Source organism: Carex rostrata, chromosome 16 (genome assembly GCF_964058835.1).
Source record: "Carex rostrata chromosome 16, lpCarRost1.2, whole genome shotgun sequence".
NCBI classification, from domain to species: Eukaryota; Viridiplantae; Streptophyta; class Magnoliopsida; order Poales; family Cyperaceae; genus Carex; species Carex rostrata.
The window spans coordinates 8020105-8048048 of record NC_135933.1 but is presented as its reverse complement, the minus strand read 5'-3'; the positions used below and the strand labels follow the sequence as shown (position 1 = coordinate 8048048).

The window sequence follows — 27944 nt, the reverse complement described above, 5'->3', positions numbered from 1 at the left end:
GGTCCAGATTGGCCCGATTCTGATCAGACGATGATGATCTAAATCCAAATATTCTGTTATCTCAGAGGAATGCACTCGCGCAACCAGAGGCCAGGCGAAATGGAATATTGAAAAATGGGATCTCATTTTTCCCGTCTTTCCGTTGGTTCGTCTTCTCGTATGGTTCCTGGAATCTAGATCGGTCCTCTCCATTAAACGTTTTACGGGACAGATCCAGTCTTGTAAAAATAAACGTTACAAAATTAAAATGGTATTTTCTGACGCAAATTACACTTTTAGTCGGAAAAATTATTAAAGCATGCTAGAATTATGAACAAGTATTATAGGTTCAATTTATCAAATATAATGAAAGTTAATTAAGCTATCAATTTGAGTGAAGCAATAACAAGAACCAAAATGGTTAATTTTATTAAATACATATTGAAATTCAAAACAAATTATTAAAATTACACAAGAAAATCCTTACAGGTTTGAAATTGCAACATGTTTCCCATTGTGTTTCGAGAAAAAAATATTTGCTAGATTATAATTAGTTCAAATTATCTACATGGTTGTATATATTGGATATTTTGATTACATGCGGTCAAAAACATAAATATTTTTATTTAATTACTTCACATGTTTATAGATTTTTACAGTGATTATTGTCATAAAATAATTTTGTTGTCACATACTAATAATTATAGGTATAGTTTGAAACTTTTTTGCTCACTTTAAACGGTATATATAACATGCAATATGCACTAGATGTACTTTAGTATACAATTTAAATATTGTATCGTACATAGCTAGAAATTTAACATAAGTATGTAAGTTATTGCATATGTATTGATTAAAAAATTGTTCAAAAGTTTATGTTACGTAATATACTCAAAATATAATCTAATAATATTTGTTGTCACGGATTTCATCTAAGTGCACATGTGATCATGTGTATATATTAGGATTCGGAGTATATAGTGTGTATAACCTTTGTTTAAACATTGTTATTAAAGAAGACATTGACAACGATGAAAAAATTACACTTAAAAGCAAGTAAAGCAATGAAAATTTTTTTTATAAAAAAATATCAGCGCTAAGGAACAGTATTTGTTAATTTTGAATGGAGAATTGACACTGTTTGAAAATAGCGCCTAAAAAGGACCGCGTCTTCCTCTAACAAAAAAGGAGAACAAAAATGGTTGAGAAAAGTATCAAGGGAGCCCGTTACCACGTGGGCTACTTCTGTCATCAATTTTATCCGTCTTGCGGTTCCTCCCATTCCCAGGCACGCCTCGGAAACAAAACGAAGCCTGCGCAACAATGCAAGAAAGGACAAAAGATTCCAAAAGAACAAGTGGTCCCGATTTCTCGCTCGTGGAAACGCAAGAAATCCTTCATCGACGATACTCCATCCAAACCGTCTATTTTGAAGGGTTCGCTTGATGAGCGGTTAGGAATAAGCAAGAATATAAGGCGATCCTGGGAGATGGATTGTCTTTTTGACTTTGACCTTTGCATACGGATAAGCGTTACCCAGCTTACCTGGTAGAATAATTTCCGGCAGAACGATACCCATTCAAACTTTTAAAATAATTAATTTATTTACTAAAACAACATAATATTCAATATTTCCGTATAAACTTTATATTATTTCTTCTATCTTTATTTATCTATTGAACTCTTTATTTAATTACTTTAAATATCATTTTGATCAATATATCCTTCTCTCTCAACAGAGTTCCATTTTTATTTTGATCATATTATTGCTAACTTCCTTCAATTACTCTTCAACCAACTGATTAAGCTGATCCACTTGTTTTGCTTCATCTCCCTCATTTTTACCCATCTCAGAATATCCCACCTCTCCTCATATCGAAACATAACAAAAGTCATGCCATGGTTGTATATTCGTATTCATTTGGCACCTCAAAAACTTTCTTCGCATTATCGATCAAACCATCAACCCATCCTCAGTATCTAACATTTCTCTCTTTATACGGTCCAAGATTAGCAGTTTAAAATTATCCACGCACCTCTGGCTTTCATGTGCCAGGTTAGTGGTTTGCTAATACCCCCGGGGGCCGAACCCGGTCTGGTCTGCCCGTGCCCGTTACCCGACTGGACCGTGTCCGTGCCCCGGGTATGCACAAGTACGAGTATGAGAAGGGCCGGATCCGGTTTTTGAAAAAAAAAAACCGCCCTTATCCGGACTGAGATATATCCGTGCCCGCCCGGACCGGTTCGCGTACTCGTGAATCCATGCCCGTGCCCGTTGTACCCATGCCCGTGAATCCGTACCCATGATACCCGGATCACTTTAATTTTGAAATTTTTTCCCCAATTCTCCATATACAATTTTTTTTTTAATAAATATGTTCAATTTGTAAACAAATAACACTTTAACGAATAATTACTAGTTTTAATATAATAATGAATAAAATAATCGAATGATTGTGTTTTTCTAACATAAAATTAATTAGTTATACAAAAAATATTGTTATTATAAATATTTAACTACCTCCTTTTAATATTTATTTGTTATGTTTAACACTCACATAGTTATGTATTCAAGACGTGTTGAATGATGGTATATATGGAATTAGAGAAATAGGTTAGATTTATTTTTTTGAATATGTGAAGTAATTAGATTTGTTTTGAATATGTTAGATTTTTTTTTTTGAAAATCAGATTTATTTTTAATAGGTGAATAAAATAGGTTAGATTTTTTTTTTTTTGAATATGTTAGATTTTTTTTTTTTGAAAATCAGATTTATTTTTAAGGTTAAAAAAATAGGTTAGATTTATTTTTTTGAATAAGTGAAGTAATTAGATTTGTTTTGAATGTGTTAGATTTTATTTTTGAAAATCAGATTTATTTTTAATAGGTTAAATAATAAGTTAGATTTTTTTTTTAATATGTGAAGTAATTAGATTTGTTTTTAATATGTTAGATTTTATTTTTCAAATTCGGATTTATTTTTAATAGGTTAAAAAAAAGGTTAGATTCATTTTTGTGAATATGTGAAGTAATTTGATTTGTTTTGAATAGGTTAGATTTTATTTTTCAAATTCAGATTTATTTTGATTTTAAATGTTAGATTCATTTTTAAATATGTTAGATTTTATTTATAATGTTAGATTTATTTTTTTTAAATAGGTTAGATAATTAAAAATCTTTGAATGTTAGAAATATTTTTGAATATGGTTAGATTATTAGATTAAAATTTGTTGAATGTTAAAATTTAAATATGTTATATTAGATTTATTTTAAAAATGTTAGATTTATTTTGAATATGTTAGATTTATTTTTGAAAATGTTAGTTTTTTTTTTGTGAAACATTATAAGAAAATTTTGTTTGAAAATTGTGTTTGGTGAAACATTATAAGAAAGTAATTAATTTAAAATTTCCTATAAAGTTATGTGAGATGAACATTCAAGATAATATTACTTGAAATGCCTCAGAAATTATGGTTTACCTATTAAATTAATTGATATTATGATAGTGATAGCACCAAATTTGATCAAATTTTGTGATCCAACTGCATATTGAACCTAAATATTGTTATTATATTTTTGGAATTAAATAGGTATTTTAGAATTTTTTTTAATAGCTAAAACCCAAAATAAGAGTATGGTCTTTGCTCTATTTAATATAAATAAAAGACTAGTGCATCTAGTTGCTATGTGAAGCCTTGTAGTATGAAATAGTATCAAAGACATGTGAGTAGCTGTGATTATTAAAAAAAATAAAAAATTGTAAGGATGTGTATTCATGAAAGAACAGAGATTTGCGTGTCATGATTTAGAAGATCAATAATTATTAGATGGTAATGAACCATACAAAAATTAGTGGTATATTATTATTCACTTCTACAATTAAATTATTGTTAATGATAAGGAAGATTTATTGCCGAAAAAATCGTAAAAAAATTAATTGTAGTATTATCAATAGAAGTTTATTGTTAAAGACTCATGATCAATGTTTGCATTCTAAAATAGCATGATTTAATTTAAATTATTCAACATATTTCAAGTCATTGTATACCAATATATTAAATTTAATTATGGCTAGAAAAATGCAATTTGATTTATAAATAATGAAAATCATTTTTCTTTGAAATATGTTACAATTCATGATTGAACCTGATTGATTCGCATGCGTGGCCGATTTTAAGGAATTGGAGAGGAAATAGATCACCGGTATAAAGCATATCCTTTATATTTTCAAAATGAAATGTAAATATGTTGAGAGAGAAGGGTATATTTGTTAAAATAATTAAACAAAGAGTTAAATAGATGAAAGGGGATAGAAAAAAATTATATAAAGTTTGTATGGAGATATTGGATATTTTGTGGTTTTGATGAGAAAATTGGCTATTTTAAAAGTTTATATAGGCACAACAGAAATTTTTCCTAAATTATTATAGATATATGCTTTAAAATCCGTGTTGGATTATTATAATGAACGATGCGGATCTCATTTTACACGGTAGGGTACTGAACTAAATCTGAATCGTACAAATAAAGGTATCAGTGATACTGTATTCAATAGATATATGATTTTTGGTTTATTGGATATGAGTGGAGTAAAAAAAATGGTTAAACGAATAAAGGTATACGATAAAAGCTATTTTGTATACATTATTCTACATCTATTATATAGATATAATAAATAAATAAATATATTTACACATGGTCGCATGATAAGGTATAGATATATTTGTAGTCTAATTATATGCGATATAATCTTAAATTTAATTATCTTCATATGTTTTCCAAATTTAAATTATTGAATTCAAATTCACAAAATCAGTAAATTTCCAATACAACTTAGGATCGCACAAAAATTTAGTTGGAATTGATTGTATATTTATATTTTGTTTTATATATTAGTAATGCATTGTATATGTATAAAATAAATGAATTTGATAGTTATAAACAATAATAAAATTAATTGTTATATCAATATTATTCGCTATGTGTTTTTTTTTTATTAATCCAATAACTTTAACGGATAAGAATACAATTTGATATTTTGTTAGTTACCATCTGTGTTCTTTGATTTTTCAACAACTAAAATTTTAATATGTGCGCAAATTGGTTTTGCTTAGGACCAAGACATGCACCATACCTAAGTTTTTAATTCAATCTGCATAAATTTATTTAGATTGAACTAGAAACTCGTGCGCAGATTGGTATAGCTAATGATTCTTTGATCATGCGCATATTGATATGGCGCACATAGTAATATTGTAAATTTTTAAAAAATTAATAGTAAAGTCAGAGTTTCGAAATATAGAGGCGGTAACTAAAAAAATTTCGGAAATATGATATATGTGTAAAATAAAGATGAGATCAACATACGAATATGAAAATCGTTTCGACCAATCCGTATCGTATGCATTGACACACCTATACAGCGAGGAAAATAAGATCCGCAAATTCCAGTATCCGGCCTATTGTCCAAAATTATCCATAAGTGACCAGAATTGGGCTCAAAGATAAAGCCCAAATTTGAAATCGTGATACTGGAAAGAATTATATCTTCTGTAGCATACAAGTAAAAATTTTTTTAAGTCGGGTCTCTGTAAACAATCTTTTTAACTCGTTACACGTATTATTATACTAATATCGAGTCAAAGCCGGAGTCTCCCAAAACCCTCCTTACCTCCATTGCTCTATCCACTTCCCTCGCTCAGTTCCCCCCTTGGTGCTACCTCCATTTCTCCTCTCGCCATGGCAATGGCGACTTTCACCTCCTTCCCGCATCTCCCCTCCATCCTCGCTAAACCGACTTCTCTCTGTTCCTACCGGCGCTTCTCCTTCGTCTGCCTCTCCACTTCTTCCTCCTCCACTTCTAAAACCTTAACCCCCGACCGCTCCGCTCCTCGTGCAATTCCTCTTATAATCCCAGGGATCTTACGGGGCCCAGATGGAAAGCCTACTCTCCAGTCCACCTCTGCTGCATTCCTCCATTCCATGACCCATGCCAAATCGAAGCCCAAGCCAAAGAAAGGAAATTCAAAAATTGAACGGAGAAAAGTTACTACTGGTAAAGATGTCAAAGAAAGTGTGGTTAGCTCGACACCTCCCAAGTATTCTAAGGCCGCGAGAAGGTTTTACAATGAACATATAAAAGTAAAGTCAGGGAAACCACAAGAGGGGCCTCAACGATTGAATAAAGTTCTAGCCACAGCTGGAGGTGAATATAAATGAAAAGAAAATTTAAACTGATTATTTTTTTCCTTCTAAATGTCATACTAAAGCTATTAATCCAGTTTTATATTGTTGTAGTGGCTTCGAGGAGAAATAGTGATGAACTTATTTTCCAAGGGAAAGTGACTATTAACGGGACTGTTTGTACTTCCCCTCAGGTAAATTTTTAATGCACGGGATGACCTATTATATTTAGGTGTCAAACTTTCTACTCTTTATTTTTTAATTTTTGTTTATCTCTTGCATTCTATATAGACAAAGGTCGATATTTCCAAGGACTCAATCTATGTAAATGGAAATCGCCTCCCAAAAAGACTACCTCCGAAGTTGTATTTTGCTGTTAACAAGCCAAAAGGGTTCTAGCAACTTATCTCATATTTTTGTTTTGTTCGTAGTTGGTAATTGTGTTGGATTATAAAATAAAATATTTTACAGGTATATCTGCTCATGCGGTGAAGAACCAAAGTCAATCATATCTTTATTTGACGAGTACTTGAAAGGTTGGGTACGTGCCTTGTAAAATATGAATTTGCTTATTGAATGCTTTGACAGGGAAAACAAAGCTCGAAGAAGATTGAAATGATTTTATTTCTATATAAATCTATATGTTTTAGGTAGTGGTGTAATTGCACAAGTTTGCATAATTAAAATGAAACTATTTATATTTTAGTTTCATATTTCCATTCAAATCAGATATTTCTTTATAGGAGAATGTCCTTTTGACCAGACTTTCACTTTTTCCATATAATATTCGTATTTCATAATTTTTCTTTGTTTCTTGCTTTTAGCATAGAAAGCATCAAGGGATACCAAAACCTCGTTTATTTACAGTTGGTCGCCTGGACGTTGCCACCACTGGTCTTATTGTAGTCACAAACGATGGTACATAATATCTTTATTATAATCTTTGTTTCACATATTTTCTTATGACAAATGCCTTATTTAATTATTTTACACTCTCTGAATAGGTGAATTTGCTCAACGGCTTTCTCATCCTTCTTCTCAGTTACCCAAAGAGTATGTTATTTCATTTGACAAAAGAAGATCTGAACTCAGTACTTTAATATATCATTAGTTCTGATTTTTCCATTGTAGATACATAGCAACAATACATGGTGCGGTACATAGGAGACATCTCATAGCTATAAGCGAAGGAACTATAATTGAAGGTGTAAAATGTGTACCTGATATTGTTGAGGTGTTGCCTACTCAAGGTGATGCTTCAAGACCAAGGCTTAAAATAGTGGTTCGTTCTCTTTCAACCAGTTTCTGCATAGGATATGGGCTGGTTTGGTGTTGGAATCACACCAGGCTGTACCAGTACAATTTTATGTATCAATAGGGGTTTCATTGAACTCAAATGTTTGTATCAATAAGTTGGTACATCTTAGTTACGGCATGGATAAACATTGAATAATAGGTAATAAGTGTGATTATTGGTGCTTGATAGGTTCATGAAGGAAGAAATCATGAAGTAAGGGAGCTTGTGAAAAATGCGGGACTTGAGGTATATATTGATTGTTTCATAACCCTCCTATCCTGAAAACAAACACACACTAAGAAATAAAGAGAAAAGATAAAAAAAAGGACATCAACAGATACATTGAATATCTTGATCTTGCCATATCCAATTGATTTTGCCTTGCTTCTGTATAGCTATATTCCTTGAAGAGACTACGAATTGGGCGATTCAGGCTTCCTTCAGATTTAAGGTATGGCCATCTTCAATTCTTCCTGTTTATTTCCTTAAGAACATTTTTTGTTTATTTTGTTTGTTATATATTCATTCTTGTATTGGTAAATATAGTACCTTGCACTGGTCAAAGTAGTACAGTTTTCCATCTACGGCATGTCAGCTGGTGAAGTATAAACTATGTTACCCGGATACTCCTGTATGGGTTCCGTACCCGTGTCGGATATGTATCGGATACCAATACGCGCCCGATACGCTTCCGATATGTATCGGATACGTCAGCTGGTGTATCGGATGAGCTGGTGTATCATATACCTTCCGATACGGTCTCCGATACTTGTTGACTTACATCTGACACGCCTGGATATGGATCGGATACGCGTACATACAGTGTACACCACGTATGAACTGTAAGACAAAAAAAAATTTCTGGTTCCATTGAGAATCGAACTGGGGTTATGCAGCAACAGCGCCAACCCCTCTACCGCCACGCCAACTTAAATATGTTGTTAGAAGTCAGTAGATTTTGTATTTAATGTATTTTTGCGGTGTTGAATTCTGATTTTTTGATATTTGATTTATATAATATATTTGTTGAATTAATAATATAATTTAAAAAATATATATAATAGGTGTATCGTATCCTTGATTTTTAAAAATTTCCGTATCGCCATATCCATATTGTATCCGATATGATATCCGTACCCGTATCCATGCAACATAGAGTATAAATAATTGCTGAAATAATGTGGTTTAAAGGTCATAATAGATGTTTAAGGTCTACATGTTAGCAATAGTGAACCAACATTAGCCCCAAGTTTGATCTATTGCTTCACTGTGTTGGCTTGGGAGGAAATAAATCTGCTGCAATTCCAAAGAATTGCCGGGAGCCTGCTTTTCCAAATCCAACTGTTAATTTTTTGAAATGCATGAATCTCGAAACAAGTGAACAGTTGGATTTTGGAAAAGCGGGCTCCCTGCGATTATTTGGAATCGCAGCAGATTTATTTCCGGCTTGGGAAAGGTATAGGGGCTATAAGTTTTGTGGGCCCAGAAATTTCTGAATTAGTTAGCTTCTCCTTTTGCTTTTTTAACAATAATAAAAAGTTTTTGTTATTGGGATGTATTGGCACCCAATTTTGACAACCATGACATGCAACGTCAGCATTTAATTTGTTAAAATCCAGAACATCTAATTTGTGGATGTTATGTACATCCTTTAGATAGACTGCCCATCAATATATGTATAATCTTTGGTCATTATCAAAATCTGTTAAAATTGAACTGCTAACTTCCATAGGCATCTTTGTAGGATTGCCAAAATGAACCAAATTTGGTAGGCCCTATATATAAATGATCGATGACACAATCACTATTACAATCTTTATTTTTAAATTCAGACTAGAGTTCTCACCAGAATAATCATCTGAGGCATCTTCAAAGGATTGTCAAAATTAACCAAATTTGATAGACCATCTATCAAAATAATGGATGACACACCTACAATCTTTATTTTTATCTTTAGATGAGTTCTGACCTGATATTATGTTCTCAAAGAAGTTGGGTGTCAATATATACTACAACTATTTTATTTGTTTATTTTATTCTTAATTTAAACAACATATAGATCTAGCGAGCTCTTTTTTACATTTTTCCTCAATAATCATGCAAGAGGAGGGCTACGATGCTATGCGCAGTACTGATTGGCTGGTGCAACGACTTAAAAAATTTTGATTTTTGAGATTTTAATGGCTGATCCAAACCACTTAATGTGATTTCTATACTCAGTTCTTGTAGTGGGCCAATTTTTACAAATTTTTTTTACTATTTGTTTGAATTTGAAGAAAGTACTGTTATTGAAGAGTCCAGAATTTTCAAAATATGAAAATTTTCCAATAGAAAAACTAGTAAATAAAACAAATCTCAAAAGAATAAGAAAATTCATTTTATAAAAAAATCGGTTTATATGTACCATACAGCAGTTCGGATTGGCCGACTCAAAATCCAAATTGAGTTTTCGGAGCCGAAGAACATGCCAATAGTTGCTACAGTCCAGCTAAAATGCTATTCATAACACTGACGACCGGTGTTATGACTTGAATTTTGATACTTGAGATTTAACGGCCAATTCAAACCACTCAATGTGATCTCTATGATATTGTAATTGGCCTTATTAACATTCGAGAAGTTCCTGTTTACAATTTTTTTTTGTTTTGGAAGAAATGGATGTTAGTGGACATTCCGGAATTTTTCAAAATCAATGATCTCCTCCTATACAAAAGTAGTGTAAAATACTTTAAAAATTGAAATTAATTTTCTATAAGATTTTGGTATGTATAGCATATTGAGTAGCTTGGATTGGTCAAACAAGAACTACTCCAAAATTGAGATTTGGAGCTGTAGCATGGGCCCACCGGTGCTTGCATAGCACAGTAGTTTTCACCATGCATTTTAATTATATATATATATATATATGTCCATCGACCATCAGGCATGTATTGGGTATTCCCATTATCTCTCTTTATTCCTGATTCCACGTATCTTTGTGTTGGGTAAAGGAACATGAATATATACCTTGCAGTAGGGTTTGTAAGGTTCAGGCATAATCAAATATTGGACTAAATTTTCCATATCCTTACCCCGAGTGTAGTGCGATTTAGAACTAGGATATTGTTCAGGTCAGGTTGGATTAACTGCAGTCGGGGACATTTTTAGTTACTGGTGAATCAGGTCTCAAGTAAATTTGTATTGGGTTTTGTTGTGCTTTGAATCATTTTCGAATTTGCTGTCACTCATTTTGATTAGTCATGTCGGGTTAGAACTAGGCTGCTTGATTTTCAGGTTGCTTTGTTTTTTATCGGGTTGGAAGATAATGAATTAGTTTGGTGGTCATTGGCTGATTTAGGCTTTAGATCTTTCATTGACTTGTAAAAAGAAAAGAAAAGGAGAAATAGGGTCATATTAGGGTTTGTGCTGGATGGTCAGATTGGTTTCCTCGAATGCTGCAAGCTTTCATAAAACTTTATTAATACTGTACTATGTATTGCTTAATACACAGGCTGGGGAAGTTTGTCGAGCTCAAAGATTCAGACATGAAGTTGCTAGAAGCAAAATCTTGAAAAAGAACCTGATAATATATACAGATTTGCAAATGTAACGTGTAAATGGAGCCTCATGTCGCCTCCAAATGGCTCAGATTGAGGACCTCTGCATCAAAGGCTTTTGGAGTTCAAAAGATGAACGGAATTTTTGTGCCCTCTGAATTTATGATGTTTTGGTAAGAGAAAAAAAGGATATATCAATATTGCTTGGTTGTCTCTGCGAGATTGAGACCTGTGCATGTAACTTGTTTTTGTTTTTAGTGATTTTTGTTCAATATTAACTTTTAGAACTTCCTGCATTGATTAAGCTTAATGTCTTTGTTCGGCAGCCTGTTAAGGAATAGGAATGAGAATAGAAATAAAAAATTTTGAACTAATTTTTACTGTTCACAGTAGGAAAAAAAACATTGGTCTGAATTTTTTTTTTTTTTTCCCAATCTGCTGAACAGGACCTAACTGAATGAACCTCACAAAAAGCACGTAGGGTTTGTATTGAACAATTCTATGTATAAATTGTGAATGGACCTTACCTGCATTAGTCCTAATGTAATAAACAAGTAGTACTCGTTAAGGCAACAAAAAGTACTCATTAAGGAATTGCATTTCATATATAGATTTTTCCGAAATTTTTATTAATATCCAAAATTAATAAATAATTTACACACATTCTTTAAAATGAACTTATTCTCTAACACTTGGCCACATGCAAATACGTGTTAAACAATTCTCTGTTTAATTAAAAAAAAAACTTAGAACTGTGGATTAATTCTCTGGTTCTTAGAACTGAAAATTTAATCTCCGGTTTCGGACTATTTAGAACTGGAAATTTTTTATGAAATCGAAAATTTCAACTCCGGTTTGAACAAATTTTAAAATTCACATGCATGAGGTGTAGATTTTAAAATTTAATATTTTTTTCTGGATATTAATAAAAATTTCGGTAGATTTTTTCTTTAGTGATCATTCCAGTAGTATTTTATTTTATCTTCTGGACATCAATATTTCCCTCGTATCTTCTTTTTTCCTATATAGAAATGACTAAGGCTATGATACTTTGTAGTGTCTGTACAATAGGTTTATATCACTTTTTAACAAATCTTTTTTTTTCTTTTTAAAGTTCAAACGGTCAATTCGAACCACTTAGCATCATCACCATATGAAAATTACTTGCATATCAAAATTTATATTTTTTTAATATTTTTTACTATTAATTAGATAGGTAAAAATCACTACTTGATAGTCCATAATCTTTTAATCAGGAAGTAAATTCTTTTAAAAAATATATAAAATTTTGTCTTCAAATACATTTTTATATGAAAATTAAGTTGGAACGATTTAAATCAACTATTTAAAATTTAAATAAAAATATATGTTCATAAACCTATGTGAACTTTATGAAGGACCGTAATCGCTATGAGAGTGTTCGGCAAGAGTCACAAACTTAAAATTTAAGCTGCACTAAGGAACACCCGTTCGACAATAAAATTAAAGAATCACTTTCTTAAGAAGACCTTAAGCTTGACAAATTGCTTAAGTCATGTAGAACTATGATTTAAAACCTTGAGCAAGCTTAAAAAAAGTAGACAAAAGGACCACTAAAAAAATAGTTTTAAGCTTAATAAAGAAGCATCCGTTCGGTCAGCTTAAGACTTCTTAAAACACTAAGGAACTCTAAGCTATGATTGCCGAACATTACCTATAAACATTTTCTTTAGTGCTCATTCCAGGAGAGTTTATTTTGTCTTCTGACCATCAATATTTCCCGTAGTCAGACAAGTTCATTCCTTCCTCTTCTACGAATATTTCACCTGCTTTCACGTCATGTTGTTAGAAGTCACTGTCTTTGGAAGCCTTCAGAGTTAGACATTTTTTAGCCAAAGGAAGTGCACCTACTTTTTTGAAGGGAACGAGAAAAGGAAACAGACTTTAATGATTTCAATGATTTCCATGATTTTCAAGTTTTCCTTCAAAAAAAATAAAAAATATCTTCAAGTCTCAACACGGTTATCTCATATGGGTCGACGGGAATGGATACCATCTATTAGGCTCGTTGTCACTATCATTATGGCATCATTTTCTCGTCATTCAGAATTATTTATATATAGAAATTTAAGAAAAAAAAAGGGAAATCTAATGATGGCGGTCACATTTGCATCCCAACACTACTACAACAGAAAGGAGGATCAACGATTGGGAATCGGCCGCTGAAAATAAAAGCGTCGGGTGCTCTTTTGCGACCACTGTTGGTCGCTATGTACTGGTTGCTGATGTAGCGATTGCTAAAAGTAGAGTGAGAAAATGATATGGCGGAACCGACTCTACATAATGACACAGTTATATTACAGAATAACATGACATGTGTATCGGTTATGTGTAACTCATGTGTTCTGTGCTGTGGTCATCTTTTAAAAATTTGACAAAGTACGATATCACACGAATGATCAAAAGTCTAATCATGGCACCGATCATTGATGTCCCCGATTTTCTGTAATGCAAGGAGCTTCTTAGAACGTTCTAAAGTTTCAGTTTTTTTTATGAGATGAAAATGTTATCGCAACCGATCAATTTTCATTACTTTTGTTTTTTTAATTTCTATAAATGAAGATTCCGCTCGTCATCATCTTTTAGAAAACTTCAAATTTTCTCGTGAAATATGATTTGTTTAATTTTTACTATAATTATGGGTAATTTTTTCACGACCCAAAATTGGAGGGACCCTTCCTTACCTAATGCTATAAGCTATTTCTTTTTTGTTTCCTGCAGAAGGATATTCTTTACAGTGCTAGAAAGGCAGCTTATTTATAAACATCACCGTACATGTAATAATTGCTTGGAATATTTTTGGTTAAATTATTTGATACTTAATTAAGAATAAAGCTGTTAGCCTATATATAAATATAAACATATATCTAGTAATCAATATTCCAAAGATAGTAGCCTACTTGGCTAAAAATGTTCCAAAGATATTGTTTGGTAGTCTGACTATGACTACCAATAAAAAAAAGCACATTTTTCTGTTTTTGACCACTCCACTATGTCCTCTACTTCTGCTGTAATCAAACTTATTTTATTATTTGTTAGGCGTGCTAACCAAATCAAAAAACCTCAAATCGTGCAAATTTCCCATTTACTATCAGCACCATGTCGCTTTTCCACCTACTCAAGTCAGCATATAGGGTACGTAGGGAAGATGCAGAGTAGAAGACCGTGTGAACTTAGGTCACTTTAGAATTTTATAAGATTATCGCTGCATGCTTGGTTTGTTAAGTAAATCATAAGAGATAGTTACTAGTTACTACGTTACATTTCGTACAATTTTGGTTATTTTGTCTACCTAGCTCATTGAAGAGATTAATTAGGTATTGTTATTTTTTTTAAGTTGTCCTTTGAACAAGGAAAATACATGAGAAAGTCTCATTTGTATACAAAATATTATATTATAAACATTTAAGACAAAAAAGTATTTAAATATATAAAATTATTTATTATGGTTTGCAAAATTGTCAGCATGTGTAACTTTGTGAAGAAGATTTTAGATAGGTAGAAAATTGCTGTTTTTGAATAGTCAATAATATTCTAAAACATTGATTTTTTACCAATAAATTAAAAAAAAAATGCAAAAATTGGTTTCTATAGAGATTTTTATATGGAGATCATGTTGAACGGTTTGAATTGGTTATTTAAACTCAGAAAAAAAAAATTTAATGTAAAGTAAGAAAAGGGCTCTTATTTTGTGAGCACCATAGCTCACTCAAATTTATGGACTGGTCATAAATTTAATTTAATGGTTTTAACACACTCTACTGTATGGGTCATCAATAACCTTTTTAGTACATGTCAAGAATCGTAGCTCATTGAAGGTGAAAATTAATCCACTGAATTAATATTTAATTATATCATTAATGCTTTGAAGGACAAGTGTTAATTCTTTGTTGCCCAACGGCCCCTCTAACATTATGAAAACGTTTACGAATTGTTATCAAAATAAACTTGAAGTTAATTTTGGGGATATCATTAACAATTGACCAATCTTATTTTGTCCTTATTTTGCACTAGTCTATTTTAAATAGACCAATTGTCCAATAGTCTAACCAATTGTGTCCAATAGTCTATCAGACTAACATTCACCTAACTAAATGCTAATGACAGTGGTACCCACCATGCACTTATCAAACCAGAATGAGGGGAAAACAAATTGATCACGTTTGGTCAAAACATGACTATTACAGCACGTTGATCAAAACATTTGGATGCATGTATTGTGTTTTTTCATTCTCTAATTAGGCCTCTTTTTATTATTATTATTATTATTTCTTCAATCTGAAGAAAAGGGAGTCTCTAGTCTCTTTCCTTTCAATGTTGTATTGTCAATTTGTCCCTTTTTTTTTATTCTCTAGTCTCTTTCCTTTCAATGTTGTATTGTCAATTTGTCCTTTTTTTTATTACTATGAATTTCAATTCTATTCATTATTGCAACTTCTTTTGTTTTAATATGAACTTTCTTCTTCTTTGTTCAAACTATGTTACATTTCCCATTTACAACTACTTGTAAAGGAACTAAATAATATATTTATACTTTCTTCTCTAGTAAGAAAAAATGACCTAAAAGTCTTTTACAGCTTTTTTTTTTTTTGAAATAAGGCTGTTAAGCCCGTTTCATTGCAGAAACATATATTAGAAAACCCAATGTCATCAGCTTATTGGGTATGCACCAATAACGCCCTGTGGACTTCTAATCAAAATATACCAGCAAACACTAACCGAAAAGAGAGGTGTTCACAACATATAAAAACAAAACAGAGCTGATCACAGCAGCAAAGATAACAGTTTGGCAAGATTAAAAAAAAAAAAAAAACACTAGAGAGATATCATGCGGTATCATCCGAACCCCCAGAGTGTGCATCTTCTACCAGTACTAGCTCATCAGTCCCACCTGAGGTGCGAAGTGGTATGTCCTCCATTGCCTGTGGCAGCCAAGTCTGCACCGCCTCGTCAATCTGCCCAACTTCATTACCTGTCCAAAATAACGTGAGAGAAACAATAAGAATAATTGCATTCCGACCTGTAGGTATGGAAGCATGATTAAAGCAAATGTCATTACGTATATTCCAAATTGTCCAAGTTAATGCACTAAACACAATAAGGAAAGCTTGTTGTTGAGTGTGTGACAAAGAATACGCAAAAGTCAAGATGTCTTGAATAGAATCCCAATTGCTGAATTCATCTTGGCATTGACCTAACCAAAACCAAATTTGTCTAACCCATGAGCATTGAATAAAGAGATGGTTGACAGTTTCATGTTCTTGGCAAAAATGACAGTGTGTTGAACTCTGCCATCCCCTTTTGACTAACTGAGATTTGGTGAGAATTTTTTGTTTTTGAACCAATCACATAAAGACTTTGATTTTAGGGGATATTGGTAGTTTCCACCAAATCATAGGTTGTATCGGACTGGTTCCTCTAAAATTTAAAAATTGATATAAAGATTTGACATTAAAAAGTCCCAAAGATGACCATCTCCATCTCATTGGAGGGTGATTGTCATCAATTACTAAAGTGCAAAGGATATTTTGTAAATCTTCCCAATCTTTCAAGTCCATCCCCGCTAGTTGCCTGTTGTATTGTAAATTGTCCCCTTGCTCTGCCAAGACTTCATGAAGTGTGATATTAGGAAGAGTACATTTATTGTATAAGTGTGGAAATAGGGTAGCAAGGCTGCATTCCCCATACCAGATATCATTCCAAAAAGAAACAAAGGGCAATTAGGAGAGAGAAATACTGTGTTGAACTAGAGGAGCAATATCTAACACAGCTTTCCAAAAGGAAGATGGTGGCAAATATTTTATGTCATATTTATATGTGATTAAGATTTTCCAAGGACTATGGTATGTAGGGTCTTTGAATTTCCACACCCATTTGGCCAATAATGCAATGTTCATTAGATCTAAATCTAAAATTCCCATCCCACCATGTTGTTTGGTTAAGCACACACTAGGCCAATTTAACAAAGAATGTTTTTTGGCAGTGGTGCCATACCCCTGCCATAGGAATTTGCGTCTATATCTATCTAGTTTGTTGAGTATCCCTTTTAGTATTCTATAAATAGATAAAGCATACAAAGGTAGAGAAGTGAGGACAGCATTAACTAGTGTCAAACTGTCAAACTTTCAACCTACCACCAATGGATAAAAGTCTCCCTTTCCAACTTTGTAATTTCTTATCGACTTTGTCTAATAAGAATTGCCAATCTTTAAGCAACAGCTGAGAATTATGTAAAGGAACTCCCAAATACTTAAAAGGAAATTGAGCAATCCTACAATGAAATAAAGTAGCTAGTTCCTGTGTTAAGAATGTATCTATGTTGAGGGCATACAACTCAGTTTTGTGTTCATTAATTCTAATTCTGGATAGTGCCTCAAAAGTTCTAAGGGTTCACCATGCTTTTTCAAGAAGTCTTTTACAGCTACTAAGCTCAATTCTTAATATATATGTGACAAGTGAACTGCGGAGTAGATCTGATATGATATGTGTTTCACTTTAATATTCGTGCAAGGTTGCATCAATTTTCATGCATACGTATCTTAAAGCGGACCGGATGATTTTGCAACCCATCAGATCCAAAAGTAAGTTTGATGTCTATTAGATCTACTCCGTTCTCGTGACAAGTAAGAAAAACAAAACATGATTTGTTCGCTATAAATCTTGAATTCATATCAAAGGTAACTATTTGTTTGAATTTGAATATGGTATGTTCGTTATATATTGTATGAATTTTAAAGAACTATGCACATTACAGATTTGGGCCGGATTGATTTGGATTCTAATTAGATAATTCAGATTCAAACTCAAACTCAAATGGTAAATTAATGCAGAGGATCCGCACTCATAAATCTGAATATACAAAGAAACTATAATTCATGAACAAAGCAGGACATTATATTCACATTACAATTATACCTTCTATCAATTTTGCAAAATTTATAGAAGAAACCTTTAGCTTTATGTTTGTACCGAAATTAGGGTGTTGCAATCAGTTCCTTTTCTTTTAATATAATTCTTCTGGATTTCTCAATTGATAACCGAATTTATTTGTGTTTTGTTTCAAAACCGGACTGGGAAACAAAAATGGACCAGATCAATGCTCAATTATTATGGGCATTGGGGGTAAAGATATTAACAGAGGAATTTTGGCTTCATGCAATGCGCGAACTATATGCAGAGTTATTTTAATTCTATAGTCCATACACCGCATGATGCCAAAACTACTCTGTTAATATATTCGTTAATTTGGAAAAGGGAGACGTAAATTGGACGTGTTCTTGTGTTTTGTTTCTTCAGATACGAGATAATTATGCAGAAAGAAATTAAAATTTTAAATGGAAAAAAAATATATTTGTCAGTAAAGAGATTTGATTGAAAATTTGTTCATGGGGCATATATAAACATTTCTCGATAAATAAAAATAAAAATAAAAACACCGAAGGTTTGCAAACATTGATTATCTAATAGGTAATCTGATTGTGACTTTGGGTTGCTTGATTGATTGAATTAGGAATGTCTCCTCTCCTAATCGTACGAATTTCATTTTAAATTAAACAAAGCAAGATGTTTTTATTAACTGTTTCAGCAATGGAATGGGCTTATAGCCTTTTTTTTAAAAAAAGCACGATGTTTAAACTCTTTTGATTTGTCCGTTTTGTCTGATTATTGATAAAAAATTTGAATCGATCAAAATCATTAAATCTAAAATAGACATATTCTAATTTGACAAAACTCAAGTCGAGTCCGGCTAGTATGACATCGGTGTCATATGCCACCAACTTCAAAATTTATTGGATAGGCTTCAAACAATAATTCCAATCTATTCAAATTGATTTACTATATGAGTAATGTGTTTACATATCAAATTTATATATTTTTGAATTATTTTAATACTAAGTCAAGCTGTCAAAAATATTAAAAAATGAATGCATTAAAATTAACTTAAAAACTCTCAAATTTGACCGCTTGACTTGATACTTAATAAATTTGAAAAATTATATATTTTGCATGTAATTGCACAACCAATTAAATATATTAGTTTAAACGGATTAGATTCTTCGTTTGAAGTCAGTTTTGCAAACATTCGTCAAGTCTGAATGTGCCATGTGAGAGGAATAAATACTTTACCTTTGTTTATACTTTATAGTCAAAAGAAAACTGAAAAGAGTCAATTAGTGTTGGCAGCCTTCCTATTATTGGAAGGGTCAAATTGATAATAACTAAATGCGCCAATAAAAAAAAAAGCATCTTCTTGTCACATGAATTGTTGAGTTGTTGACTCAATCCAATGACTTGTGGGTCCCTTGTGCGATAGTCATGGAGCGGTTGTGGAAACATCCAAGAAAGCGAGATGCCTTTGTTGTCAATGTTGTCATTGTATATAAATAGCAAAGTGCACATTAACTGAGGTGCACTGGCATTACAAAGCTTCCAATTATTTCTTGTGCTTGCTATAGATTACGTGTACATCACTTTCTGTTAATAGAATAGTGTTCAAATTCTTCTCTCCTCCATTCTCCAGCTTGAGGCAAAACTTTAATCCATCCGGTACCATGGCCCAAGACATGAGGCCATATGTCGTTGTAGTTATCATTCAAGTGATCTATACTGGCATGTTTGTGCTGTCAAAGGCCGCCTTGGATGAGGGATTGAGCCCTGTGGTTTTTCTCTTCTATCGCCAAGCCGTCGCCTCGGCTGTCTTGGTTCCAATCACAATTGGAGCAAAATGGTGAGTTTTTTTCTTCTTCTTCTTCTTCTTTTTGTATCTTGCTCTGTTTTAAGATTGAAATTTTAACGAGTGTTTGTTATTCTGTGAAGGAGGACATCATCAAAGTTATCATTCATGGTGTTATTCAAGATTTTCATGCTTTCACTAGTTGGGTAAGTATGTTAATTATTAATTGAAAAGCTAAATAAAAAGAATGTTCAAAGATATGCTCATAAACAAGTTATTAATTAATTGTTCTCAATCTTTTTATTTCCCAGGATTACAGTGGGATTAAATGTGTATCACATAGGCTTGAAGTACACCTCAGAAACAGTAGCAAGCGCTGCATTTAATGCTATCCCTGTTATAACTTTCTTCTTGGCTTTTCTCTTAAGGTGACTTCCTATTATATTATAATTTTTTTTTTCTAAACCTTGAGAATTTACATAAGCTATAACCAACTTGCCTTCAAAAAAGAAAATTTACATAAGCCAAGAATTCCTTTTTTTTTATTTAGATATAATATGTTACACATGGTTGCTACAGAACCTTATTACACTTGGCACAGAAGAATCCAATCTTTAGTTTAATTTATTATTATTATTTTTTTGCATTGTTGTCTTTGTGTCCTTTTTATTTATTTATGATGAGAATTGGCTGCTAGTTTGCAAATTTGTGCCACATTTTCATGAGCATTCAGTTTTCTTTTCTGCCACCTTCAATTAAAAGAAAAGAAAACAGAGAGAAGCATACAAGTTCAAACAAACCTACCACTAAGAAATTCATATCAGACAATACCTACTGCCAAACATTAGTCCGTCTTTCACAGGAAACATGCTTCACTGTTTATTGGTAGTAGCCTCTTGATGCAATATCTAAAAATATAACTTGTCCATAAAAATTACAATCAGTATATTGAGTATACTAACAACTCTTTTGATGTATTACTGAAATAGGATGGAGACCCTAAAGATAAGAACCTCTCACGGGATAGCCAAGGCCATAGGTGTTTTATTCTGCCTTGCCGGAGTCGTGGTCATTGCTTTCTACGTGGGGTTCACAATACATCCATTGAATCACCACCGTCTATTTCAGCCGAAAAACGGCGGTCAATCGGCATCTCATTCCCAAGGAGATTGGGTAAAAGGAACCTTCCTCCTCTTCTTTGCTAACACAGCCTGGTCCCTTTGGTTGGTTGCGCAGGTTAATTTTTACACTTCACTAATTTTAATTTTCAAATTCATTCACTTTCCCATTTTGTAGTTGTTACATTATTACTTCCTAGTAGGTGTCAATTGCTTTTTTTAAGAATTTATGTTGGTGATTACTTTTTCTTTTCTTTTTTTTTCCTTCTTTTGTGGGTTGGGAGGGGGGGGGTGTGCGGGTATTGGAATTTTTTTTATAGTAGTCATGCCAATTATTTAATTAGAAAGCAAAATCAAAACAAGTACAAAATAGAACCAACATATATATCAACCAAATGCCAAAAAAAAGCTACAAACAACCCAAAACAAAGAAACCACCATACAAATAACAGGGACATAATTAAGCTCCAATTTATTAAGTTCTCGCCCAAACTAAGTAATTTAAAGAGAAATGGACATGAAAGTTTGATATTAAATTGGTGATTTGTGCAGGGTCTGATACTCAAAGAATGCCCTTCGAAGCTCCTCTTAACCACGCTTCAGTGTGTATTCAGCACAGTTCAGACGTTTATTGTCGCAATCGCATTTGAAAGAGACTTTACCAAATGGAAGATGGGTTTTGATGTGCGACTTCTTGCTGTTGTTTACTGTGTAAGTATTAATCTCAGAAAAATTACACTACTCAGCTTTTTTTTTTCAGAAAAAAATGAGCTGATATTTTCATACGATTTCCATTTCAGGCGCTCTGTAATGCCGGAATATCATGGTACTTACAAGCATGGGTCTTGCAAGTGAAGGGGCCGGTTTTTGTTGCCATGTCAAATCCATTGGCCATTGTGTTCACTGTATTCTCTGCACTGATAATTTTAGGGGAGACGATTCATTTCGGAAGGTAATTATATATTTATATATACATTAATCTATTTTCATACTCTAGATGAACAACTGGTACAAATACACAATAAGTCCTGTTAGATTGTCATTACTTTGTGCAATTTGCTTTAGTTAGTTTGTTATTAACAAGTTTAGGGAGAATTTTGTTAACAATTTTTATTTGTGTGCAGTATTCTGGGCGGAATTTTGACGGTTGCTGGTCTCTACTGCGTTTTGTGGGGGAAGAATAGAGAGAGCAAAATCTCTGATTTATCCGACGAGAACTCGAAATCCCGAAATATGGATCAAGAAGTAATAGTACCAATTGATGAAAGAGTAGTACCCATTGATGAAAGACTATCTCCAGATCATGTATCTCCACAAACACTATGATGATTGTCTTGTACAGATTTGGAATTTTATTCTTTCTACGCTCCTTTTCTTTTGTTTTTTTAGAAATCTCGATATTATCAAGTAATTGAATTATCGCCGGTATCATATCATATCATATAATTATCGCCGGTATTTTCTTTTGTTTTTTTAGAAATCTTAATGGAAATCTTGATATTATCTCCGATATCATGTCATATAATTAATTATGAAAGACGCCATAATCTATAGTTCAAATCATGTATAATTAACAAGGGTTAATGAATGACCCCATGAAATTGATAAGAAATAGACTTTGTAGATATTTGGGACTTGAAAATGTCTCAATTTCAACAAGATATTGCATAGGTTGCCAATAAGTTGCCGATACAGTCCCACTGGTACCAAATTCCCTTCTTGCTAAGCAAAGGAGCATCTAATTCGGTGGACCTAACATAAGCTAGTACATAAAGCTATTAATTATCCAATAACATAATAGCACGGAAGGACATGCTTAATCCAATTGAAGATATGAAATAAAAGTTAAACAGAATAGAATCATGTTGACATGTTTCTTAGAAGTTAACAGAAGATTTAACAAATGCATCTTTTATGGTTTTCAGTCCCAATTTTTGCTGGTACAAATTTGGGCCAATATATAAATAATAATCAAAACATTTAACAGGGCAATAGAGAAAAATCACTATTTTCCTGCCTAGATGTTTCTATTATCCATTGCGTTGCTTTGATGGATACCAACTCTGCGTTTGAATTGTGCATTCTTTTGTACATTTCACTTTTTTGTACATAAAAAGTTTCAAACAAGTCGGCACTTTCTGCCAACCTTAAAAAATAAAAATTTCAAACAATGAATGGTAAAGGGATTTTTTTTTTTTTATAACCTTTATTTGACAAGTGCAACGCATATTATTTTTTACTATCAAATTGAGATCATAGGTTCCCTCGTCAGCTTTTACAGTAAATTTAGTCAAGCAAGGATGGATCCTGCCGAGCATTTGCTTTTTTTGAGGAAAAATAGAGGTCCAGCCTCTAATTGATTTCATTAAAATGTTACAAGAGTGTTGTAACTGCAGATTACAAAATGTTCCAACTCATGAGTTGTGAGTAATGTAAAGGAAACAAAATAAAAGAAACCTAAAGTAGTGAAGGTGCTGTTGTGGAAGCTCACATACAGACAATGGCGAAAATAAAGAAAATAATGAGTAAAAGGAAATCTGATTTTTGACTGCTTATGTCACTCCATCAGCTTCACTGGTACTAGCAGATATCATTGACTCCTTGGCATCTATTATTTCCTCCGTGCCCCTGACTTTTGCTATCTGCCGAGCATTTGCTATCTTTTATTTCCTCCGTGCCCCTGGCATCTATTATTTCCTCCGTGCCCCTGCCGAGCATTTGCTATCTTTGTAGACAAAGGGAAGAATCGGTAAATCATCTTTTTAATAAATATTATTTCTCATTTTCTTGCTTACATCTACTCATACGCGTTATCATGCTCCCACCAGCAACAATAGTGTGAGATAATCAATGAAAAGCCTTTGCATGCTGTTCTGAACAAGAAACTTTCAATTGCTTATAGAAGAACTTTTATGGTTGTAATTCGTGAGAGCGAGATGCAACCGAATTTTAGAGATGGGCTTACAATAATTTCTCAAAATTTCATAAAATTATAATTGTTTTTAAAAGCTCAATACTCACTGAGCTATCAATTATTTCCTTTTTTCTAACGGTAAAACTTTATATAATTAATAAACCATAAGTTAGGAGCTTAAACCCCTATTTTATTTTATTTAAAAAAAAATACTTCACAACTCTACACACATAATTTTACATATTTTTTTTTTTTTGTCTTTTAACCAACAGGGGCAATTTTGTTTACACCCTTTGTTGGTCTTGTTTGTTTTCAATGTTTACTCTCTTCCAAATCTTGTTTAATTTCTCCATAAAAAATTCTATTAATCACCATAATAATAGAATCAAAACGATGTCGAAATCTTTCTTACCTCTGCTAATTGGTTTTGGCCATTTCATTTGAAGTTGCATCATGCATTAGACATGCATTAGAGTTTGCCGGGTTTAGGCAGGAGGTGAAATGTACAGGGAGGTGAAAAGTTTAATCTTGTATCATTATAATTAATTGAATCGGTTTCCCTTCCAAATTGGAGTGTAACGGATGGAAAAAATTTTTGTTACAAATATTTTTAGAAAAAATAACACAAATATCCAATCCTATATCTTACATATATAATTCTCATACAATATTTTTTCCTCAAACCTACAACAGTCACCGAATTTTTCATTAACCTCATAAATTTTAATCAACCAAACAAAAAATAAGACTGAAATAAAAGTTAAATTTATTTTATCTCATTAATCATTAAAACACGAAAAGATTAAATATGTTAATCTTTATTTCTATTTCATTCCATTCCCTTCTATTATTTACCTCTTATTTCTTCCTTTAATCTCCACCCAAACAGGTGTAAGTGGCCGATACAGACCCACTGATACCAAATTCCCTCTTGCTAAGTTAAGCAAAGGAGCATCTAAATCAGTGGGTCACTGGGCCGAGCATTAGTAATACATAAAGGCTATTAATTATCCGATTACAAAATAATTGACATGCTTAATCCAATTGATTTGTTAAAGAAAAAAACCATTACAAAAGACTGACACTTTTTGCGAGGGTAAAAAACCACTACATAACGTGCATTTTCTATTTGTGACGGTACTTTTCGCGACGGTGACGGAGTACCGTCATAAATGCGTTTTTTCTCTCGTGAAAAGTGCCTACTTTGTTGTTGTGAATATCCTTTCGACATGTTTCTTCGATGTTAAGAGTAGATCTAATAAACACATCTTTTCTTGTCTGCAGCCCCAACTTTTTCTGGTACAAATTTGGACCGATATATAAATAGTAATCAAAACATTTAAACCCAACACTAAATCATGGAGAAAAATCACTATTTTCCCTGTTTAGAGATTTATCCCGTGCCCATTGCCTAAATTTCTTTGATGGATAGTAACTCTGCGTTTGGACTTTGCATTCTTTTGTGCATTTAATATTTTTGTACATAAACAATTTCAAACTCACTGTGTGTTGTGTGAGGATTGCATTCTGGAGACATCAGAACATCTCTTCTTTCAATGTGCAAATGCTATGGCGGTTTGGGCACGTTTTGTCAATCTCATGCACAATGGAGACTCGGTGTCTAGCTAATATTTGAGAGGCATCAAGGCTTTTTTTATTGTGGCAACATGGGTGGACAGATGCAGGTGTGGACCATAGATTTCATGGCAGTGTTGTGGTTGTTATAGAGACAACGTAATGAGGTTATCTTTTGAGGACAAAAGTTACTACTTTGGTTAATTGCCAACCGAGCTGTGGAAGATGCAAAGTTGTAGCAAAAGTTTTGTGGCAACAAGAAAACGATTGTAACATGGGTTGTTCAGTGTACAGGGCTTACAAACTCAAGGGGCAGAATTGATATTATAACATAAGCTCTATAATAATAATTAGAAATTGATGTTGTAAGCAATTTTATCACTACCAAGTTTTAAAAAAAAAAAAAAAAAAAAAATCAAACTATGAATGGGAAGGGATATTTTATAACAATTTTTTATTTGACAACTACAGCACACTATTTTTTTATGAAAAATTATATTATTCCCCTCACCCATTTTCTCTCATTTATCCCCGCACTTTCTATCTCAATATTAACTTCCTTAACTGCCATTTATCCCCCCATTTATTCCGCTAATAATTTCCATTTATCACCGCATTAAATTATACTGTCTTTTAATAACAATCTCCGCATTAATTATATTGTCCTTTAATAACAATCCCTGCTAATAAATATTTATATGTTTATTGATGTTCAAGAAAATATTTATCATTGTTTCTGACAAGTATTTATCATTGTCTCTGATATGATGATACTTTGATTTGATTAAACATTACTTATTGACAAATTCAAGAACAAAATATAAGAAAATATTTATCATTAATTCTGATAAGTATTTATCATTGTCTCTGATATGATGATACTTTGATTTGATTAAACATTACTTATTGACAAATTCAAGAACAAAATACAAGAAAATATTTATCATTAATTCTGATAAGTACTTATCATTGTCTCTGACATGTTAATTCATTGATTTGATTAAACATTACTTATTGACAAGTCCAAGAACAAAGTTCAAAAAAATATTTATCATTGTTTCTGATAAGTACTTATCATTGTCACTGACATGATGATACATTGATTTGATTAAACATTACTTATTGACAAGTTCAAGAAGAAAGTATTTATTTTTGTATCGTCAAGTATTTATCCATGTAACATAAAATATTCATCCAATCTATTTAAGTCATAGATGTTTTACTAAAAATTATAATTATATTTGAGAAGTATTTATCCATGTAACATAAAGTATTTATCTATATAACATAAAATATTTATCATTATGTCTGAGAAATATTTATTATTGATGTTTTACTAAAAGTTGCAATTAAGTCTGAGAAGTATTTATCCATGTAATATAAAATATTTATATATATAACATAAAATATTTACCATTATGTTTGAGAAGTATTATTATTGGGGTGAGGAGATTGTTTATTTAATAGTCCCCAGTTATGCGGGAACGATACAAAATAAAAAGAAACTTTTGTGCGGGGATAACTATCAAGTATTTATGAGAGGATTGTTTATTTAATGGTTTCCAATTGTGCGGGGACGATTAAAAAAAAGAATTTTTTTGCTGGAATAACTGATGGATTGATTTATTCTTTCATAAATAGAGATCATTGCATAAGGATTAATAGTTGCAAATTCAACATAAATACTTTGATGTTTCAAATTAAACACTAACAATTTACTAATAGCTTATTAATGATTGAGCAGTCCCCCTATGATTGTTTTGGAAGTTTCTGTAGAATTTTTTACAAGAATAAAGGTGCGGAGATTGTTATTAGAAACCTTTTTTTATTATCAAATTTAGGTCACAGGTCCCTCATGAATTTTTAAAGTTAAAAAGCATGACTTTCATTTTTATCTAAAATAATTTAGTCAGGCAAGAATGGATCCCAAAGTTGAGAGGCATGACTGCATTTGCTATCTTTGTAGGCAAAGTGAAAAAATTATTTCTCTTTCTCTTGCTTACATCTACTCTCACACGCATTATCATGCTCCCACCCGCAACAATAGTGTGAGATGATCAATGAAAAGCCTTTACACGCGGTTGTGTACAACAAATTTTCACTTTATTATAGAAGAACTATTCAATCGAATTTTCAGAAACGAGGTTACGTATAGTCTGGCTACTGTGTTTCCTCTAGTATTTTAACAATGTGTTTCCAGTTTTCAAAATTTAACATTTAGCTTTAGACGACAAATTCAAACCGTTTAAACCGATCTCTTTAATTAATGAGACCTTTGTTTCCATAATGTTTTTTAATTTTCGATTTTATTTACTTTCAAGTCAAGCAGTGAAAGGTTTTAATAACTAGTGCATTAAAATTAACACAAAATTCTTCATATTTTGCCACTTTACTTGATAGTAAAAAAATTCAAAATTATTATTTTTTTATATGGAAACAAATTAGTTCTCATTAAAGAGGTCGGTTTAAACGTTTTGAATTTATTATTTAAAACTGATTTGATAGATTTTGGAGGCCCAAACATATTCTGATTAGAGCATAGTATTTTTGGGTCGATGATGCAATTTGGGACTAAGATTTGAATGCTTGATACTTTAGGCTTTTGTAAGTTAATGTTTTAATTCTAAT

General features: G+C 32.1%; 2 protein-coding genes across 2 annotated transcripts; both read left to right on the top strand.

Annotated features, from left to right (window-relative positions):
• Nucleotides 1-5633: 5633 nt before the first annotated feature.
• Nucleotides 5634-11292, top strand: LOC144567213 (putative ribosomal large subunit pseudouridine synthase SVR1, chloroplastic). The gene is made up of 10 exons (XM_078317297.1): nucleotides 5634-6185; nucleotides 6278-6357; nucleotides 6455-6555; nucleotides 6635-6704; nucleotides 6988-7081; nucleotides 7168-7216; nucleotides 7295-7445; nucleotides 7650-7706; nucleotides 7856-7911; nucleotides 10951-11292. The coding sequence occupies exons 1-10, from the start codon at nucleotides 5720-5722 to the stop codon at nucleotides 11009-11011; spliced, it is 1185 nt and encodes a 394-aa protein (XP_078173423.1). The 5' UTR covers nucleotides 5634-5719; the 3' UTR covers nucleotides 11012-11292.
• Nucleotides 11293-19293: 8001 nt separating this feature from the next.
• On the top strand, nucleotides 19294-22205 carry LOC144567191 (WAT1-related protein At5g64700-like). Its single transcript, XM_078317267.1, has 7 exons — nucleotides 19294-19763; nucleotides 19853-19915; nucleotides 20021-20137; nucleotides 20699-20945; nucleotides 21380-21538; nucleotides 21628-21779; nucleotides 21952-22205. Exons 1-7 carry the CDS (start codon nucleotides 19588-19590, stop codon nucleotides 22151-22153), a joined length of 1116 nt encoding a protein of 371 aa, XP_078173393.1. The 5' UTR covers nucleotides 19294-19587; the 3' UTR covers nucleotides 22154-22205.
• The last annotated feature ends 5739 nt before the right edge of the window (nucleotides 22206-27944 follow it).

Excerpts from the sequence above, each read along its gene's own strand:
- LOC144567213 (XM_078317297.1), top strand. The coding sequence starts at position 5,720 with ATGGCAATGGCGACTTTCACCTCCTTCCCGCATCTCCCCTCCATCCTC. Across the intron at positions 6,705-6,987 it reads ACGAGTACTTGAAAGGTTGG|CATAGAAAGCATCAAGGGAT; the intron begins GTACGTGCCTTG and ends TCTTGCTTTTAG. Across the intron at positions 7,217-7,294 it reads TCTTCTCAGTTACCCAAAGA|ATACATAGCAACAATACATG; the intron begins GTATGTTATTTC and ends TTTCCATTGTAG.
- LOC144567191 (XM_078317267.1), top strand. The coding sequence starts at position 19,588 with ATGGCCCAAGACATGAGGCCATATGTCGTTGTAGTTATCATTCAAGTG. Across the intron at positions 19,916-20,020 it reads TTCATGCTTTCACTAGTTGG|GATTACAGTGGGATTAAATG; the intron begins GTAAGTATGTTA and ends TTTATTTCCCAG. Across the intron at positions 20,946-21,379 it reads CCCTTTGGTTGGTTGCGCAG|GGTCTGATACTCAAAGAATG; the intron begins GTTAATTTTTAC and ends TGATTTGTGCAG.